The 20,579-nt window shown below is 44.4% G+C and overlaps 1 protein-coding gene across 1 annotated transcript in view; it reads right to left on the bottom strand.

Moving 5' to 3' along the window:
• Window positions 1-5,407: 5,407 nt before the first annotated feature.
• sntb1 (syntrophin, basic 1) overlaps window positions 5,408-20,579 on the bottom strand; it is a 31,742-nt gene continuing 16,570 nt past the window's right edge. The window contains exons 5-8 of the mRNA XM_060064180.1: window positions 20,264-20,400; window positions 16,964-17,163; window positions 11,634-11,887; window positions 5,408-7,405 (exon numbers count right to left, since the gene is read on the bottom strand). Coding sequence (XP_059920163.1) covers window positions 7,313-7,405; window positions 11,634-11,887; window positions 16,964-17,163; window positions 20,264-20,400 — 684 coding nt within the window. The 3' untranslated portion in view covers window positions 5,408-7,312. The remainder of the gene's footprint in view (window positions 7,406-11,633; window positions 11,888-16,963; window positions 17,164-20,263; window positions 20,401-20,579) is intronic.

Below are 20,579 nucleotides of genomic sequence, written 5' to 3'. Positions count from 1 at the left end.
TGTTGTCTTCATCAACAAAACAATTTTTGTTTTCATTCTCATTCTTCGTTTCTGCCATCAGTTTATCTGCGTTGTTCGTGCTATCTCTCCATACCCTGATGCATATTGTGGCTCCAAGCTGTTTGAACCAGGTGACCTCAGCCCTCACCAGCGATACATTCGTACAGCATGGGACTGATTGCGGAGAGTTGTTCCCCATGAATGAAACAAATAATGTTCCTCAGATGGACGTTTTCCATCCCCCTCTGAAAGACCTTATAAGATAACTGGGATCCTCTCTTTTAAATCCATCTGTTAACATTTATGTTCATAACCGCATTACCATAGCACTGATTGTGTTAGACTGTGAAGCCTTTCACCAGTCTTACCATAAAGATAATATAAAGTCCCTGATTAAACCCACCGTGATCCCAGGCTTGACTTGTGCTGTAAAATTAATGGGATTCATGGTCATTTGACCCATATTGGGATTTATCTTTCATTCTCACCTTCAGATGATGGTGACTGGCAGTAAGAGCAGGCATGCAACAAAAAAAAAGCTCAGACAATGGATTATGCTAGAGTGATGAAGAGAAGGTACGAGAAATAGCGATACTTTCTCATCTTGTCATCTCTTTGAAAGCTTTCAGATCGTGGGAGTCACAAAGGTGTGTGTGTGTGTGTGTGTGTCTCGACTAGAAGTATCATCAAAGTGTTATGAAGTATAATCGTGTACATCTTCAGTGTGTAACATAAATTGTGAGAGTCAGAGATAGGTGTGTGTGTGTGTCTCACACAAGTCCCCAACACGGCAGGAGAGGATGTGTGTGTGCGTGCACATGTCGAGTGTGTAACATAAATCCTTCTCCTCATAAAGACAGGTTGTGTAATCTTCTGTATATATATGCAGCACTGTGTCTGCATGCTGATCGTCTGGCTCTCCGTCCCTCCTCTCCTCTCATTCCATGTTGGTGGATAATACAACACACCCGACACGGAGGGTCAGCTCAAGCGTGAAATCAACAAACAATACAGAAGATTTACCTGCGTCTGCCGCTGAAAAACTAGAAACTGGAGAAGATAATCTCTCCCTGAGTCAGATCTCACTGCCGAGTGGCGACTCGACCGTGGCCACTTGACAACCACAGCCTGGAAAATTGTAATCTGCCTCATAAGACCAGAGGCTAACCTTTTACAATATGACCCACATAATGTGTCTCTTATTCATCTGTAAGGTAACACGAACATATTACTCAGTGATTACTACACCATGAGTCTACTGCTAGTTACCTGTTAGTTAATGTGTATGACTGCATTAACCAATATTCATTAAGGGTCAAAAATCAATGCATCCTTAAGTGTCACTGACCAAAGCCTTATGACACCAATGTTATGATGTTGGCCCTTGATGTTTTACCAGGGCCTCAGGTTTGGTTTGGGGGTTCAACACACGGAAAAGGCAACTCCTGATAATGGGGATTTCATTGAGTTAAAGCGCAAAGGTAAAAAGTAACATAATTATCATGTTCAACATTGAAATAGGCATATTGCTAGATAAACGAATCCTAAACATAGTAAATAAATGACTGAATTATACATTTGGAAGAAAAATAAGAATAGAAAATATAAGATCTTCCACCCATTACTTTTTCTGCTTTTGACATACAGCCAAATTCGACAAATCCTTATAGGATTATGAGCATTGAACCTCTCACTTTTCTGTAGCTCCAATGCTGCTAACGCCATAGCCACTAATCACTCCGACTCTACTGCTGCTGCAACTGCAAAAGGATGGCAATGAAAAATTAAGAAGGCTGCATAAAACCCTAATTTAAAAGGGAATATTAAGTGAGTGCCTCTGAAATGCTGAGCTACGTATTGCCGGCAGATTGAAGTGAAGGGGACCAGTGAGAGATCATTAGAGACGGGGAGAGCTTTGGGAAGACGGCGGGGAGCCATGCTGTAAGACACGCGGTGGCTGTGTATCACTACGAGGAAGAGAGAGACGGCTCAACGTGGAGTAAACTCCTACAAGGGCACCTCAGCTGGGCTCCTTAAACACGTCTTCACACGTGTCTACTTCTTCCATGTTTTCCTCGTTCTCTTTTTACAAGTTGTTATTATTTCTGTCCGGACCCCTGTTATCACACACGCCAAGCTCACATATGCTAACACACACATATATAAAGGCAGTTTGTTGTTGCTTCGGGGCTCTAATCAAACATGATAGACCAGCCCCTCCTCTATCCTAAGTTGATCTTATTTCGCTGCATGGTGTTACCCAGTGAGTCTATTATTGTGCTGCGTTATTGTTATTATATAAAGGTTTACCGATGAATTCTAAAATGTAAACTTTTAGAGGATCGCGGGTTCAAGACAAGTCATTGGCTGAGGGGCTACTGAGCATGTGCATAGAGGGTCGGGTATTATAATAATGTGTGTCATTAATAATAATGTCAATTGATAATTCATTGGTCCCTAGGGTTCTCTGGAGATGAACTGAGCCGGCTATGCAGAATAATAGATAATATAATATAGAAAGGTCTTTGCTCAAACATCCTTCAGCTTGGCATGAATAAAGCAAAATATTTCTTGGTGTCTTTTCAGCAGTCTTTCAAAATTACTTTTTAACCCACCCAGCGTGAAAACAAACAAATGATGCAGTGTGTAGGATTTGGCGGAATGGTCCTAAATCGGCTGGGATTGTGCTTCAAGCCTGCAGGCACATTTTTCTCTTAGCGTCCTATGTTTTTTCTATCTTTCTTTAGAGCTAATTTTAGGATTGCCTCCTTCAAGAAGATTCTAACGTATTGAGTCTCTGGCCCTTGCAGTTAAGAGAGTGGAGATGTAAAGGCAGCTGACTAGGAGGCCTACATCACCTGCATTAACATGGACCCAAGGGAAAGATGTATGCTTTGGCCTTTTAGCTTTCCCATGCATACGTATACATACATACATTTCAATCATTTTAATTATACATCCATCTATAACGAGCACCGCATTCAGATTTTTTTTTATTTTTTTTTACCATATTGCACATACGGTGAAAACAATAAAGAAAGTGTGGAAAAAAAATAAAAAAATTATAATTTGACTGACAAAGACCCTAATTCGTTTTCAAATCTTCAACCCGAGATTCATTACAGCTTTTGACAGTATCTATTGTTCACATCCTCTTTAGATATTTGGGATGAACTTGGTAAGGTGGCAAAGCCTGTAAGCCTGTGAAAACCTTTCAAGTAATGAATCCCCAACGGCAAGATGGCTGTCCTCTGTTCTGCATGCTTTGCTTGGCAGTAGTAAAACGAGGAGGAACCTAAACAATAAACGACCCAACAATAATAACTCTCTTTGGAATAACAGGAGCTTCAAAACACAACATGGGGGCTGAACATGAAAGTGACTATAGAGATAAGAGTATGATATACAGTGATTGAACCTTACGTAAACACACACACACACACACACATCCTCTCCCGCCGTGTTAGGGACTTGTGAGGACCTGTCACTGAGGAGGAATGCAGCAGGAGACAGAGGACAAACAAACGCCATTCATTCACATTCCACTTACACGCACACACACACACGAACGGAGACCCTTTGAGGGGAAGTAGATACAAGCATAACTCTGGGTATTGTTGAAGTGTCCCCTTTCACACACACACACACACACACACACACACACACACACACACACACACACACACACACACTCACAACCACTCACACATGGACTACTCTATTATGCTAATTGCCAATTTGGCAGTTACCCAATGCACCAATTGAGAAGCTTACAGTCCTATTCTCCCCGTCTCAATAGAAAACACTGATGTGTGTGTGGCTATGGGTGTGTGTTATCAGTGAGGCTTCAGAGTTGATCTCTGGTGTGTTTGGATGTGGATTTCTCTCTGGCTCAGTAGCACAGCGATGTTCTCTTTCATTAGTTTGGACTAAATGCGCACGCTCTTCGTTGCCAACCCAGCATCAGTGTTCCAAACGGGTGGTCTTGTCGCACGTCAGCTGTCCCCTGGAGGAACATTTTGTTTTCAAATTTGGTAATGAAATCAATTGCAGGACAATGAAAAACGAGTGCGATCCAATCACAAAGGCAATTTGTAGTTTTGCTGTCCTTTCAGCACAATGTAGGCCAAAGTAGTCAATGGTAGCCTATTATTTGTGTGTGTGTGTAAAAGGTTACAAGATATATATCACATCGAACATGAGTGATTTTTACACAGTTCTTACTGGGACAGGAAACTGCAACATTAAAGGCACCCAGTGCAACTTTATGTAAACATTCAATGAAAAATAAACATTCAATTTCTAGTCTTTTTTACACGTAGTAAGTTTCAATAACTCCATACCATTACATATCGACATTCAAGGAGCAAAGATGAGACGTCGTTGTGTGGTGAGAACTGATAGAAAATCGTAAACAACAACAATCGCCGGTGGGGAGAAGCCATTTTTCCATTGACTGGAAGCCTGCTTTATTTATTGTAGGTTACAAAAAATAAAGAAAATGGCGGCATTGTTGTTGTTATCGATTTTGTATCAGTTCTCACCACACAACGACGTCTCATCTTTGCTGCTTAAATGTCGGTATGTAATGGTATGGAGTTATTGAAACTTACTACGTGTAAAAAAGTAGAAATTGTAGAAATAGACTAGAAATAGACTAGAAATTGAATGTTTATTTTTAAGCCTCGAAAGTTGCACTGGGTGCCTTTAATGCTACTTTTAATTTATATCTGCATTTCTGCTGATGCGTCATCTTGACAAGAAGGTTTGAGGGAATACCTTGCATGGTGTGCACTTATACTTGCCTTGTGAGTTTGTCTGTGTGTGCGTGATTGTTTACGCCCACAAGCAGAAGCCATTGTTATCAAGAGGAATGAATGGAATGGAGCCGGAGGGATAGACATTTGAATGAGTATGTAAACACTTTTTTTTGCACCCTCAACGATATGATTAAAGCACATAATCATCCAGAAACAATAACTGTGTTACGCAAGCTCCCCACTGAGTTGTGTGCGTGTGTGTGTGGCATTCACAGATACATTCGACATGTAGCCTATCTGTGAATGCCAGGTTTGATCCATGAAGACATCTCCTTGTTTCATTGTGATCAAGTAACAATGTGGATTGTTTCGATCATCGTCTACTTAAAACTCATTCGTCCTCCATCTCATTCGACCGGGGACAGTCTGCTGAGTTGGCTTATCCTACCCTATCTAATCAAGTGTTCAACTTACGCCCACACGCACACAAGACACAAGACACATTTACAAGACACGCACATACACACTCCCACACACAATTCTTTCCCTACAGCATAATCCCCCCAAAAAGTACAATTATTGCACTTCCTTCAGAAATCTTCTTTCAGGGCAAATAAACAACATTATTTTCAACAGATCAACAACTCTTTTCCACCTGGCAAACAATTAGCCGCAGCATGTTTTTTTATTATTGGTTGCAATGAGTGACAAACTTTTTACAATCAGGCATTTGATAAATACTTGATTTTTGTGCAAAGCCTTGGATCAAACGCTAGGTTTCAACATCCTTAATGAAGGTACAACAGCTGCCAACAACATCCAATTACCTCTAACGTCGTCTCAGAGCGTCTCAGAGCGCGCCATGATCCGATTGAAACAATATCGTTTTGAAACTCGTATATTCGCCAGCCACTGTTATTCAGCAGATCTGTGATGAATGGTACGAGTCGACATTTAGCGGTGCCATTCCTTCCCGCTGCCAGGTGGGACTTGACAACATAAAATGGTTATTTGTTATACATCTGTCTGGCATTAAATAAAGTTGTGAGTTAACAAAATATAAACCGTAAATCATTTGTGTTCTTGCCTTTGAAACTGCGCTCTCATACACCGCCCTTTTGACCTCTGGTGAAACTGCTACTTTGTGACATCACATTTTAAGTAGGAATATTAATATCAGAAATATTCTCTGGACAGCCATTGGAAGGCACAAGGAATGTTCAGGCAAGCAGATATTTTGAGGACACAAAACACTATTCTGTCACACATTTTCAAGAAACAAGTTTGACCGTTGCTCCTTTGCGCACCGATAGTGTTGCTATGATTGGAATTTTATCAGGGACGATACTTGAAATACAACGGCACCATACTTGGGAATTACTCATTATTCAGAAGTCAAACACAGTCGGAAACATTTTAGGAAATTACTTCCACATTCTCCTTTCCTCAGGTCTAGTCAGACCATGACTAGGCCACATGCATAGTTAAGGTTTCTTCTTCTTTCTTCTCATCAATAATATTATACATGGTTAATCAATGAGCAGTCCGGATACCAGGCATAATCCAAGACTTTCTGCAATTGGTTCATTGGTGAATGTTTAGAAAACTATAGGCTAAAATCTGAGTGATTTAAATAAGGTTAATGATAAATCAACCAAGACTTCAAAATGTACTTCACTTGTGTGCCCCAAGTCAGATAAACTTGGTGCTAAAAAACCTGGCAGCAATTTAATTTGATCAGATGTCATGTTGAGGTTATTGAAGCAATTTGTGCCTCGCTGAAAGAAGGGAATGTTTATCATTAACATTTTGTAAGGTCACAAAATGTTAATTGCTAAACAATTTCTCATATTACCGTCCCTGCGATAATAACTCAAATCCAAAACATTTATGCCAGATGTTGGCTAATGATAATACCTACATTTACTTGAAATTTCAGGAGAAACTCTGCATCATTATTCATCATCATCCATTGCTATTCAATTTATGTTTGCATTTTTTGGAATATAAAATATTTCAACAAACTCTTCACATTAAATCCTGTACACGATCAATTTTTACAATCAAGTCTTTCTCCCGCCAAAAAGACAGACACAAATTCGGTTTCTCTAAATAAAAAAATAAAAGTAAACCACTTAAAGTCCAAGTTGTGTCGTGGAACCCTTAACACAGTGGATGTGAACTCAGTCCGTCGGTCACGTCTCCACGGCTCCTCTCCTTGGGAAGAGACGCGACCCTGGGGTCTCACGTCCTCACTTCCACAGGCTGTTGTCCTCCCCCTGCTTTCTCCCTCTTGGCTCCGCAGGGAAAGAGGTGCACGCCCACCCATCGGTCCCAGCGTCGGCTCCCGCCTCGGGATGAGCAGAACGACTGAGGTCGACAGAACGAGACCTACGGGTCCGAGACCGAAATAATAACGTGGACTTCCCCTAACACCCCCCCCCCCCCCCCCCCCCCTGTCCAGAGAGGTTCTCAATAAGTCACTTCTGTGGTTCTTTTTCGTTTTTCTTCCGTTTCCGATCAAACCGCGGCCTCTGATATGAAGGGTGCGGTCAGGCCACCAGCCCGAGGCGGCTGATCTTGGCGGAGAGGAAGGAGTGAAGGATGAAGACGATGGGCTTGGGACACGAGTGAAGGTCCAGTTGCTGGGAACACAAAGCAAGAGGAGGGGAGAGGGCAGAAGAAGGAGGTCAGGGATGCGAGGAGGCCCATCCGAGAGATAAATGTTTAAAGAAAACTGTTTGAACAGAAAGGCGCGTACTGCGCTGAACACAAAGGCGCCCACACGGGGCACAGAGAGGAACAGAATGATACAGAGAATCCAACAGATAAGTCAAGCATTAGCCAAGTGAGTCAGGGCCAGGTTCTATTAAAGCAGGGGACTTCAACGTTTTCCAGGCCAAGGACCCCCAAACGATGGAGAGATGGAGCGGGGACCCCCTACTTATATATTGTATAAAATTGTGTTTTATATTAAACTGGTCCTATAGTGCCATGTATAAATGTACCTTGTTATTTTGCATTCAATACTAAGATAACTAACTAATAATACACAGGTTCATATATTCATGTTTTTATTTTAAACATGTGCGAGGTACAGTGAGTAGGGTGGCCATGTATGGAGTTAGAATCATGCCAAAACCCCGCACACACGCAAAACGTGTTTTGCTCACACATAACGATTCACACGCACACAAAACGTGTTTTACTCACGCACAATGATTCACACACACGCTCAGTGTGGTTTGCAAATACAAAACATCATTCACAAACTAATGCATTTTGCTTCAGAAACAAATACATTATGTTTTACACAAAGTACAAAAAGAAATCCTTGAAGTACACAAAACAATTCTACAAGTACGGAACACGAAAGCTGCGCGTGGATCGGAATGCATTTGCGCACGGATCGGAATGCATTTGCGCACGGATCAGCAAGGCGGAAAATTAGTGCCAAAAGTCACGTGACAAATAAATGTCCTGCGATTCACAATACAAAACAGCAGGTGGCGCTGTTGAGTCAGTTTAAGGCCGCCAGGACGATCTTTTTTTCTCCCCAAAATCTTTATTTGATGCCGGCCAACCGTGTGTGGATTCTATGGAAAGCCAAGAAGGCCACTAACTGGCCCTAGAATGGCGCGGTAAAAGTGCTAATCCGTACGGAATCCGTGCGGTTTGGCAGGAACAACGCCACCTGTTGTTGTGTAGTGTGAATCACAGGACATTTGTTTGTCACGTGACTTTTGGCACTAAAATTTTCCGCCTTGCTGATCCGTGCGCAAATGCATTCCGATCCACGCGCAGCTTTCGTGTTCCGTACTTGTAGAATTGTTTTGTGTACTTGAAGGATTTTTTTTTGTACTTTGTCTTTGTGTAAAACATACTGTATTTGTTTCTGAAGCAAAATGCATTCGTTTGTGAATGATGTTTTGCATTTGCAAACCACACTGAGCGTGTGTGTGAATCATTGTGCGTGAGTAAAACACGTTTTGTGTGTGTGTGAATCGTTATGCGTGAGCAAAACACGTTTTGCGTGTGTGCGGGTTTTGGCATGATTCTAACTCCATAGCCATGCCACTGCCATTCATAAACATAACATAACATAATAAACTGATACCTGCCAAGATCAACAATGTCTGTCAATTGCATGGAATCATGCATAAAAGCTATTCAAATAGACATTTTTAAAACATAAATGTGGAAACGAAAATTAGAGATGTTTGTTAGTGTCTTTCTTATCACTCCGCAATAGTCCGGTAACTTATCAACCCCAGCGTGTCTGGTTGCAAAGCGACGTCAACGTCTTTGGTGGACTATTTCTCTGCTGATCGCTTATTTCCCCGATAATGGCCGGCGTTCTGTACATCTGTACAATGCCATATATATAGTCCATCCGGATCGCATGATAGTAATAGATCTATTCCGATTAGAAATCGAATCAAAAGTGTCTGTGTAAACGCGGCTAGAGTGTTGGATTCATGTTAATGTGTATTTAAAGACATTTAAATTTGTGGAAAAATTTGCGGGGGGAATATAAAAAAAATGTCGAATCAACCAAAACTTTTAAGACCCCCTGTTGAGACCTCTGGTTTAGAGACCATGGATCTCGTGCCTGCTTAGAGGAAGAAGCTAATTTCTCTTTGCATCACTATCTCACAGCCGTTTTCAATTTGCGATTTGAAGAGTCTGACAATCGCCTTTACGTACAACGCTTTGTTTGCACTCGTATAGCGTGTGTGGATGTGAATTTAGATGAAGTCACAGCTATGACCTTGCGATTTAAACTATCATCCATGCCTGGCAGGTGGAATTGCTGATGGTGCGAGTGGTTTTGTATGTACAATGCATGTGTGTGTTTGTTTGTTTTAATCTTTAATACCGAGTTCTTCAACATGGGGTCCGCGACCCCTAGGGGGTCCGCAGAGGAGGGGGGGGAGGGGGTCGCAAAAGTTTTGGCTGATCAGAGATTCTCCCCGCAATTTTTTCCACATATTGAAATGTCTTTAAGTACACATTAACATGAATCCAACACACTAGCCGCGTTTACACGGACACTTTTGATCAGATTTCTAATCGGAATAGATCTATTACTATCGATCCGGATGTACTACATATTTGGCATTTATAAAAGTGGTAAGCGTATGTTCGTATGTCCCTCGCGCACACCTGACACATCAGGACTTGCTGCGACATTTTTATGTATTTGATTTTAATGAAAGCCCAGCAGGAGAGAGCTTTTCTCTGCCTGCTCCTTCAATTGAGGATAGCAATGTGACGTCAGTTTCTCGTCCGGTCTTTTAATCTACCCCCTCCTCCGCCGCAAATAATACGTACTTTGATGAGAGTGCGCAGCCAAGACTGTTGGGAGAGCGAGAGAGTGCCGTTATGTAAGGGATAATGTACAGAACGCCGGCCATTATCGGGAAAATAAGCGATCAGCAGAGAAATTGTCCGCCAAAGACGTTGACGTCGCTTAGCAACCGGACACACTGGGGTTGATAAGTTGCCGGACTATTGCGGAGTGATAAGAAAGACACTAACAAACATCTCTAATTTTCGTTTCCACATTTATGTTTTAAAAATGTCTATTTGAATAGACATTGTTGATCTTGGCAGGTATCAGTTTATTATGTTATGTTATGTTTATGAATGGCAGTGCCATGGCCACCCTACTCACTGTACCTCGCACATGTTTAAAATAAAAACATGAATATATGAACCTGTGTATTATTTAAATAGATTAGTATTGAATGCAAAATAACAAGGTACATTTATACATGGCACTATAGGACCAGTTTAATATAAAACACAATTTTATACAATATATAAGTAGGGGATCCCCGCTCCATCTCTCTGTCAGTTTGGGGGTCCTTGGCCTGGAAAACATTGAAGTCCCCTGCTGTAAACCATTAAAATCCTTTGAGAATACAAAATCGAAATCTAAAACAATTGAAGATCTGTGGTGTTTTGACTATGTGTGGGGGCACACACTCACACACACGGCTCACAGTAAATTAATCAAAAAAAAAATAGGATGGTTTACATTTCCTCTTTCCCAAACAGATCAAATCTTTGGCTTCATCAACCTGTCAAATAAACTAAATGTGTTTTTTCTGTAATGAAACACCTGACTTGCATAATCATACTGGTGTTAAAGCGACAATTATGTCTCCAGACATGGTTATGGCTTCTCCATTCCTATTAAACCAATGCAGAATAACAACTATTAACTAACAAATGTTGCCAGACCAAAATTATTCAAAAAAGAATATTCCTAAATTGGTGGAGCTTGATAGTTTCAGATTACTTTTTCTATTTACTTATTTTACTCCTGTCAATTAAATCAAGTAACAGCTCACTCTGAGAGATATGCAAATATGTAGTTTATGCAAGGGGTTACGTATAGAACGCCGGTCACTTTCGGAAAAATAAGCCACTTCAGGGCGTACCGGGTCCCGATGGGGCGAACCGGGCCCCGACGCGAAGCAGGGGGGCCCCGACGCGAAGCAGGGGGGCCCCGACGCGAAGCAGGGGGGCCCCGACGCGAAGCAGGGGGGCCCGGTTCGCCCTGAAGGGGCTTATTTTCCCGATTTGTCAAACGTTCTAAATGTGTACAACCCATTTTTTTTGCAGCCACTGCAATACGTCGCACAAATGAATTCTTCAATACATTGTGGTCACGATGCATGGTGCCTTTACGTGGCATCCCCCAACAAACAGCCCATACACTGGCACAATATATTCAAAACTAATTTGTACGACCCATCTTTTCCAGTGGTTGCAAAAATGGGTCGTAAAAAAATAAACGTCTTGACTATATGGCGCCAGTGTTCTGAATCCCGGGACCGACTCCCGAGGTGACCGGACACTCACGATCTCCCCCTCCTTGCCCCCGAAGTCCAGGCACAGCATGCGGATCCCGTCGTCGGACGACATGCGGAGCTTCTCGAAGGCGTAGGCCAGCAGCGCCGCCCGGCCCTCCTCCTCCTCCTCCTCCACCTCCTCCCCCCCCCCGCCACCGCCGCTGCACCCCCCCCCCGCAGGCCCGACGGGGGGGTCGGCCAGCACGGAGAAGCCCTGCTCGTAGTGGACCACCAGGCGGCACTCCTGGCCCTGGTACAGGCAGCCTGGAGGACACCCCATGGGTTTAAAGATTCATTTGTGCACTTTTGTGATTTATGATGAGGGTTAGAGAGACAGGAAGGTATGGGAGATGGAAGGGAGGTCATGCAGCAGATGACCACGGGCAGGAATCGAACCCGGGGTCCTTTAGGTAACGCGCTCTAGAACCTGGTGAGCCATCGAGACGCCCCGAACGCCTGTTTTAGTGGGGTTTTTTCGGCCGAAGTTGTTCTCGCTTGTCTCGATTCAAGGATGTTTTTTCCTCAGCGTTGTGAGGAACATGTCGGTATAGTGTGAATATTACCACAATTTGGATTGTGTCATGTGACCAGACTTAACCTTGACAGACACCCGGGACAGGTGATGCAAATACAATCTCCACCTATTACGTCACGCTGTATTGAAATGAACACTGGGACACTTCCCCCCCCTCTTCGTCCTAACTAACACAGTTCCATTCTTACACTGAACAGAAAATAGCAAAACACAAGTGGAGCACACCGTGGGAAAAAAGGTTAGATTGACCCAAACAATGACCCCATCGAGTTTCAATTGATTGATTGAACTCTGGAGGCGACCACCAATGCAAGGCAAGCCTCGGTAGGGTAGCATGGTAGGCTACCATCCTAGCCCCCCCCCCCCCCCCCCCCACACACACACAACCCCTTCAAGATTGCAACATCTAGCCCAAAGCCCATGGCCGTGTCGGTACACAGAAGGCAATTAAGGCATTTTTTTGAAATGCAAAAACAGACTTGGGTCCTTCATGAAGCGGCCGAAATGGCACAGCCACGCCACACCGGCGCTCTGTGCGGTTCGCACCATTAAAAACAATAGGGTTCCAATTCTTTTTTGCGGCTCGCACTAGAAATACGCACTGAAATTTATGCTCCTTGTGCTTTGGGTGTCATTCATAATAGAGGCGGACAGTCTCTGTCACGCTCCTCTAGTAACCTCAGTCTTCTTGTTTGGTCTTGCAGAGTGCGGGCCGATGCAATCTCTGTGTAACCGACGGCTCTCTCTTTGCTGTAGGAGCCGCTCGTGGCCGTTTCCACTCTGCAGCATTGTTCCCCGGGACTATCAACATGTGCACAGCCCAGCTGTCATCACCACACCATCGCTCTCCCACCACATGAACACGCCTTCTCTCACTCTCTACCCCCCTATCTGATACATCTTCATTTTTGTTGTTGTGGTGTGTGTGTGTGTGTGTGTGTGTGTGTGTGTGTGTGTGTGTGTGTGTGTGTGTGTGTGTGTGTGTGTGTGTGTGTGTGTGTGTGTGTGTGTGTGTGTGTGTGTGTGTGTGTGTGTGTGTGTGTGTGTGTGTGTGTGTGTGTGTGTGTGTGTGTGTGTGTACAACTAGAGAAAACCCATCGTTTACCCCAGTGAAGTGATACTTGTCTCCAGTTCCTCAAGGTAATTGAGGAACTTGAAGTATTTGTTCAACATTGTGCGCCATTCTAAACCTTGAGAGTATCTAAACAAACAAGCGCTGCTCTAGGCTTTAGAGAACACAGCGTTCCTCGTATACAACAGGAGATGGATGGAAGAGACACAGAAACATCTTTGCTTTACAACATTTCAACAATGTCCTGACGCACTTTGACAACCACGTTAGTGCTCGCAAATAAGGAGATATGTACCATCGGGGATCACTAGTGGTAATTCTACAAAATAATTGTTAAATATCACGTTGTGCTCATGAATTCAACCGACCATTCTTAAAACGTCCAACTGTTGCTATGATTTGCTGTAGGCCTATCTGATTGTGTCCAGAGGCATTTTGGTCTGTGCCCGTCTGTGATGTTCTGTGGAAGTCGAAAATGAACAGAGAGGTTTATCGATTAATTGCCGTATGCAATTCGGCGATCTCAGGCTAGCCTAACTGAGGGTCATTACACTGAAGTATACAGACATTTAAAACTGAAGCTAGTTTTCCTATTCTCAATTTCTAACCTCAGATTTGATCATTTGATATTGCCATATCTGCTCATCTTAATCAATTGATACTATAAAACTGGCTATCAAGATAAGACGATATCGTAGTTCCAGAATGCTTATTTTATATCCCTGAAGTCCACGTTTAGGCTTCATTAGGGGTTGATAATTAGTATTTTGGACACATCGCCTCAAACAACAGTTCTCCTCACACCACAGTTCTCCTCACACCACAGATCTCCTCACACAACAGATCGCCTCAAACAACAGTTCTCCTCACAAAAACAGATCTCCTCACACAACAGATCTCCTCACACAACAGATCTCCTCACACAACAGATCTCCTCACACAGCAGATCTCCTCACAAAAACAGATCTCCTCCCACAGCAGATCTCCTCACAAAAACAGATCTCCTCCCACAGCAGATCTCCTCACACAACAGTCCTCTGCTCCTCCCCTCAGCCTCCCAGCTCCTCCTCATTGTGCTAATGTCACCGCTGATCAATACAATACAGATGAACGGGAGCAGACAGCTGATCGTCTCCTAGCCCTACACTGGGATGGCTGTAGCGTGATACACACCAACACACAATGGATGTCCAATATCTTTCCATCACTCTATATTTATGTTTGACATCCATTGTGTGTGACTGGCACACAAACACACTAGCCACCAGAGCCGGCCTCGTGTATGAAATTAGCTATTTGAATAAAGTCGCCTTGCCTTTCTCTCTACACCAACACAGTTCCACACATGCAGTGTGTGACACACCCACACACTAGGCAATGACTAGGGGCCTTGTATCATCACAATGGGGGGAGACAGGGGCGGGGCTGGTGGTGGTGCAGGTGGTGGAGGAGGTGGAGCTTGAAGAGGTGAGGTTGGGGGTGGAGGAGGAGGAGGAGGTGAAGTTGGTGGTGGAGGTGATGGAGGAGGTGGGGGTGGTGGTGGAGGTGAGGATGTGATGTTGGTGGAGGTTAGGGAGGAGGTGGAGGAGCTGAGGGTGGGGGTGGTGAAGGTAAGGGCGGGGGTTTGGGAGAAGCTGTGCTGAAGACTGCGGTAAACAAAGTGTGATTGCAAAGGGACTCCGGAGAGCACAACACGACTTTAGGTTAGAGGAGGAAAGTGGGTTGCCATAACGACCGGTGGGAAGAAAGTTATTTAAGGATACATGGCGATTATTTCACGATCCGTCTCCACCACGTTGTGTTCGTTACGCACAATAAGCGTCATGCTCGATGTTTACGGGTCTAAATCTTCCCAAGCGCCGGTGAGAAGACGCTCCCTCAGACCTAACCTGTACACGTACTTGCGGCAAAACATTGTTTGTTCTAAAGCAGCTGCTGTTGAATCTCTGCATTTTAAAAGTCAGCTCTGGCGGCGCGAGAGGAGCTACGCTACGCTAGTCGCAAAGACGCGGGCAAGCTTCCAGAGCTATTAACAAGCAGTTTGCAACAACAGACTCACTTTTGTTATTTGTTTTTTAATTTGGGGAGAGCATTTTGTTGTTATGTATCACATCCTGAAACATTGAGAAGGTCGGGCCACCTGTTGCTGCACTCTTGCGTAGCCAGGACTTGGTGACTCGGGAAGGTGTAATTATAGATAGAGATGTTGGACCGTAGGGAGACAATAGAGCTGCCACAACAACAATGTCCTAAGAAGAAAAGACACGCATAGCGAGAGAGAGACATGGTGCGAGAGAGACATGGTGAGAGAGAGACATGGTGAGAGAGAGACTTGGTGAGAGAGAGACATGGTGCGAGAGAGAGACATGGTGCGAGAGAGACATGGTGAGAGAGAGACTTGGTGCGAGAGAGAGCGAGAGAGAGAGAGAGAGAGAGACATGGTGAGAGAGAGACATGGTGAGAGAGAGACTTGGTGCGAGAGAGAGCGAGAGAGAGAGAGAGAGAGAGACATGGTGAGAGAGAGACATGGTGCGAGAGAGACATGGTGAGAGAGAGACTTGGTGCGAGAGAGAGCGAGAGAGAGAGAGAGAGAGAGACATGGTGAGAGAGAGACATGGTGAGAGAGAGACATGGTGCGAGAGAGAGAGCGAGAGAGACATGGTGAGAGAGACATGGTGCGAGAGAGAGAGAGAGACATGGTGAGAGAGACATGGTGCGAGAGAGAGAGAGAGACATGGTGAGAGAGAGACATGGTGCGAGAGAGAGAGAGAGGGTGCGAGAGAGAGAGACAGAGAGACAGAGACAGAGCGAGAGAGAGAGACACACACACATAGCGAGAGAGACATAGCGAGAGAGACATAGCGAGAGAGACATAGTGAGCGAAATATAGCGAGAGAGAGAGACATAGTAAGAGAGAGAGAGAGACATAGTGAGCGAAATATAGCGAGAGAGACATAGTAAGAGAGAGAGAGAGACATAGCGAGAGAGACATAGTGAAAGAGACAAAGGGAAAGAGATAGCAAGAGAGAGACATAGCGAAAGAGAGAGTCACATACACAAAGAGAGAAAAAGAGACTGAAGATATTGTCAAAGATACCAGGACTGCCAGTTTCCACTGCAGTGCACAAGCAGACTTAAGACACTCGTACACATAGAAGGATATCCCCAAATCCCCTTCTGTAAATAACTGATGTTTTGTCCACATTCTCCATATGGCTCAGAAATGCTTGTTTTTTTGCAGTTGCAAATTGTACCAAACTGTGGTTGATTTGTTGTGTTGAGAGCACTTAAGTGTAGTGTATATATTGCCTTGCAATTTTAAAGTGTCTCCAATCTAAAGATGATTGTCCATTCTCTAAGGGTATGTAAACCCCCATTAGAGCAGTGCTTCTGCCTAATAAAATCGATTCAAGAAGTGGTGACAGTTTTAGCGTTTTTAAAAACGGACACAATGGCTTCCATAGGAGCAAGTGTGAGGGGGCGTGGCCAAACGTTGTTAAAAACCCACGTCGCCCTCGCTTGGGCAAGGGTGGGCATCCAATAGTAAACGACCAATCCGGAGAAGAGGTTTTAGCCAGAAATCATTGCATTTAACAGAATTTCCCCCAAACAACACAGAAATGTTCGCCAATATTCCCTTAAGACCCAAAAGGTCTCCTTCTACTCCTGCGCGGCTGTGTAGAACAGAGTTCACACTGTACACGGTAGGAGCCCCAGCTGCTGGACCACTCACTGGTGCTGACTTCCCGGATCATCTCGGCCGAGGCGTGGCAGCCGGTGACGATGTGCCTGGTCCACGCCGACAGGTCCTGGGTGGTCTCGGCCCGGAACAGGTGGGCCTCGATGCCGAGCCGCGTGCCCGTCCGGGTGGCGAAGGACAGCTCTGTGCCGCGATGGGGCGACCCCCCCCGGTCGGGTCCGGAGTGGACCAGTCTGTCACACACAAACACACACGTCACACATGCACACTTATTTTTGAAGGTTTTATCCTTTTTATTGCAGAGTAAGATATAGGAAGGCATAGGAACAAAAGACCACGGTCAGGAATCGAACCCGGTTCGCTGCGGTGAGGACTGAGCCTTTAATGGTAGGCGGAGTGCCAGCGTGGCGCCCCACACATGCACACTTGTGTGGGAGAGCCTCGAGCAGGATGGCGCTGGAGGAGAAGGTGAAGCTTTATTGAAGGGGGGGGGACTCTTAGACACGTGACAACGGTCTGATCTGGCCGGTTCATGTTTCCATTTCCCGCTTAAGATCCGATTTCTCACACTGAAGTTTCTCGATGAACACCTGGCCCGTAGGATCTGTCCTCGCCAACTCAGCTTTCCAAGCGGGTAATGTGGATCGAGCAGTGAGTGCGGGGGAAGCTTTGACTAAGGGTCATTATCTCAGGTCCCGACAAAGCGAGAAGCGCTGAACCGCTGTCTGCTGCACTTCAAAAACAATGGCAGTGTCCGACACAAGTGTAGCAATCGACGAGGCAATCGAAACTCAATTATCTGTAATCGACCGAATAACCATGTTGAAAGATGAACCGAGCTGTACCCTGAAGGCAGAGGAGATTTTATCGCTTTTCTTCCAACTAGACTTGGAAAGAGCGGCACTTAGTTCTTTAATCTGACTGGCTGGAGTTTTCTTTAACCGCGTAAGACTGAGTCCATATGTTGGAATCAATTACTGGCCAACCAGACTGATCTTTAGCCAGGGACTGAAATGTGAACTTTTGAGATTAGGATGGTCTCACGAGGGTAGGTTACCCACCCCTCTGGTCCAGTACTGGTCCGGTGGTTAGGATTAGAGGAGCTTACCATAGGTGCTCCTCAAAAGGAACATATATGAAAAGGGGAAGAAGATGAAACACAAACAGAGAGTGACAGGTCCAAATCATGTTTTGTGCAGAAGCAACCTAACAACTAGTATAAGTACATAAAAGCCTGTCTGTGTGCAGAAAGCGTGAATAGACCGGGCTTAGAATTAACTCTGGGGTTGCTTGGAATGGAGCGGTGGGGGGAAAATACAAAAGAAATACCTTGGAGCCAAAGCGCATTTACGTAGACATACAATCACAGAACAACGGTGAAGATCAACGTCATGGAGATCAATACACAAATCACAAAAATGTATTCGAAAAACGGATATAACGATAATTGAGTGAAGATTTACAATCTCAATAAGCAAAGTTTCCAAAGTTATCAAATGTTGCTCAGGACTACCATGAGACCGGTGGAGAAATCCCACCAAACAATGGATTGCATTGTAGGATGGCAGACGCAGTAAATAATGACAGAGACATGACCTCACCCTGCAAACAGCTGTTTCCTAGCACCCGCTATGTGTCCTGTCCAACAACTGATGCGAGCCAGCATGTCAAAGTAACTCTCTGAGATATGATACAACACGGCTCTCGGGAAAAGGGGCTCTGGATTTATTTTTAAGTATATTCTATTTATTTTTCAACATCACTAGACATTTAAAGATTTGCCAGTCACGCTGAAGCCGTGTGCAAGTTGTATGGGATGCTTTGGTTGAGCTGTTTATTGTTCCTTCCTTTATTCTTAGGATTTAGTAAATCCATGTTTCTTTGAAGATAGGGAGTGTTTTATTTTAAATATGCAGTCCATCAGTGCCAAACGAAAGACAATTCAAGGTTTCTTATGTTTAACAGTTGGTAGGTTTGTATTGTGGGGTGTCCGTGTGTGAGAGAGCAAACAGAGAATAGGCGTGTGTGTATATTTGCTTAAGGTATGATTGATGTGTTTTTTCTGTATGTAACAGTTAACAGACCTAACTCTCTCTGTGTGTGTGTGTGTGTGTGTGCGTGCGCGCGACTGAGGCTGATGGTTTACGTATAGGTGCGTGTGTTTAATAAACCTGTTTGTGTAGTAGACCTGTGTGTATAACAGAGGAGGAGTGGGTGTGTGTGTTTGCCTAATGTGGTAGGCCTACAGTCATGATTAGGAGACATTGGTAGGTTTTTCCTGTCTTGCCACCTCTGTCCTGTAAAGATCCTGACACTCAAACCATGGCTGAAAGGCAATGGTTTTACATTAATCACTTCTGAAAAGACGACTTTACACTCTGCTGCTGTATTTGTTTTTTGCTTTGAACATGGTTCAAAGCATAACATCCTACTTATTATATCATCGTGCACATATTAATGTATGCCAATTTGTCACGGTTACTAAAATAAAACTGTATTTTAGAGATAACAGGTGTCTCCCCAAAACACTGCAAAAATTCCACTTTCTATCGTACGTGGGTAACAGTCTTTTTGTGATGACCTTGTTAGTCGCAGTGTGGAGCCTTCTCTGGGCAGTGGTTGACCGAGAGAGAGTTAGGCTTCCCAGACACCAATGGTATCACGGTTCGGTGCGTTTGGATGCTTGGAGCTCCGTCTGGGCAGCGGGTTAGTTTGATGTCCGCGTGCAAGAGAGGGTTAATATCTTCTCAGTATAACACCACGGTGACTGGCGCATTTCATTTAAAAAACCCTCACTATATAGCTCGTACACAATGACGGTACTAAAATAGTTGCCATTGGTCGAAACACAGAAATACCCGTTTTAAATCTCTCAGTGTTAGAACTCCAGCCGGGTTCACTGGCTCTTTATTCAACAACATACTTGAGCAAACTGTGTTTGGCCTGAAGGTTTAATTTAAAATGCACCTGGTGCTCATCTCATTTCTAATCAAACTGTCGCTGTTTTTCTCTGTTTCTGTGTGTCTCTGTCTGTGTATCTGTGTGGGTTTCCGTGTTTGTGTGTGTGGGTTTCTGTGTGTGTGTGGGTTTCCGTGTGTGTGGGTTTCCGTGTGTGTGTCTCTGTGTGTACGCACCGTGTGGCTAACAGTGGGTAGGTGTGCTCAGGGCTCCTCCAGTGTTTGTGTGTGTGTGTGTGTGTGTGTGTGTGTGTGTGTGTGTGTGTGTGTGTGTGTGTGTGTGTGTGTGTGTGTGTGTGTGTGTGTGTGTGTGTGTGTGTGTGTGTGTGTGTGTGTGTGTGTGTGTGTGTGTGTCTCTCTGTCTGTCTGTACGCACCGCGTGGCTAACAGTGGGTAGGTGTGCTCAGGGCTTCTCCAGGCCTCAGGCCTCCGGGGCAGACTGCTGTACAGCAGCAGGTCCTTCTCCGTCACCACCACCAGCACAGGCTTCCACTGCTCCTTCTCGTTCTCCGTCTGACATGCACACACACACACACACGCACCCAGAGTGAAACATGATATGCTTCATCGTATGACTCATACAAGTTAGCAGAGTTAAAATGCATGTAAATACTTTTTTGTTGTGTTTTAGTGTAGTTTTTATTAGGGCGTGTGTGTGTGTGTGTGTGTGTGTGTATGACAATGTACTTATG

The sequence above is a fragment of the Gadus macrocephalus genome, chromosome 11, assembly GCF_031168955.1.
Source record: "Gadus macrocephalus chromosome 11, ASM3116895v1".
NCBI lineage: Eukaryota > Metazoa > Chordata > Actinopteri > Gadiformes > Gadidae > Gadus > Gadus macrocephalus.
This window is presented reverse-complemented; position numbering and strand designations above follow the sequence as displayed.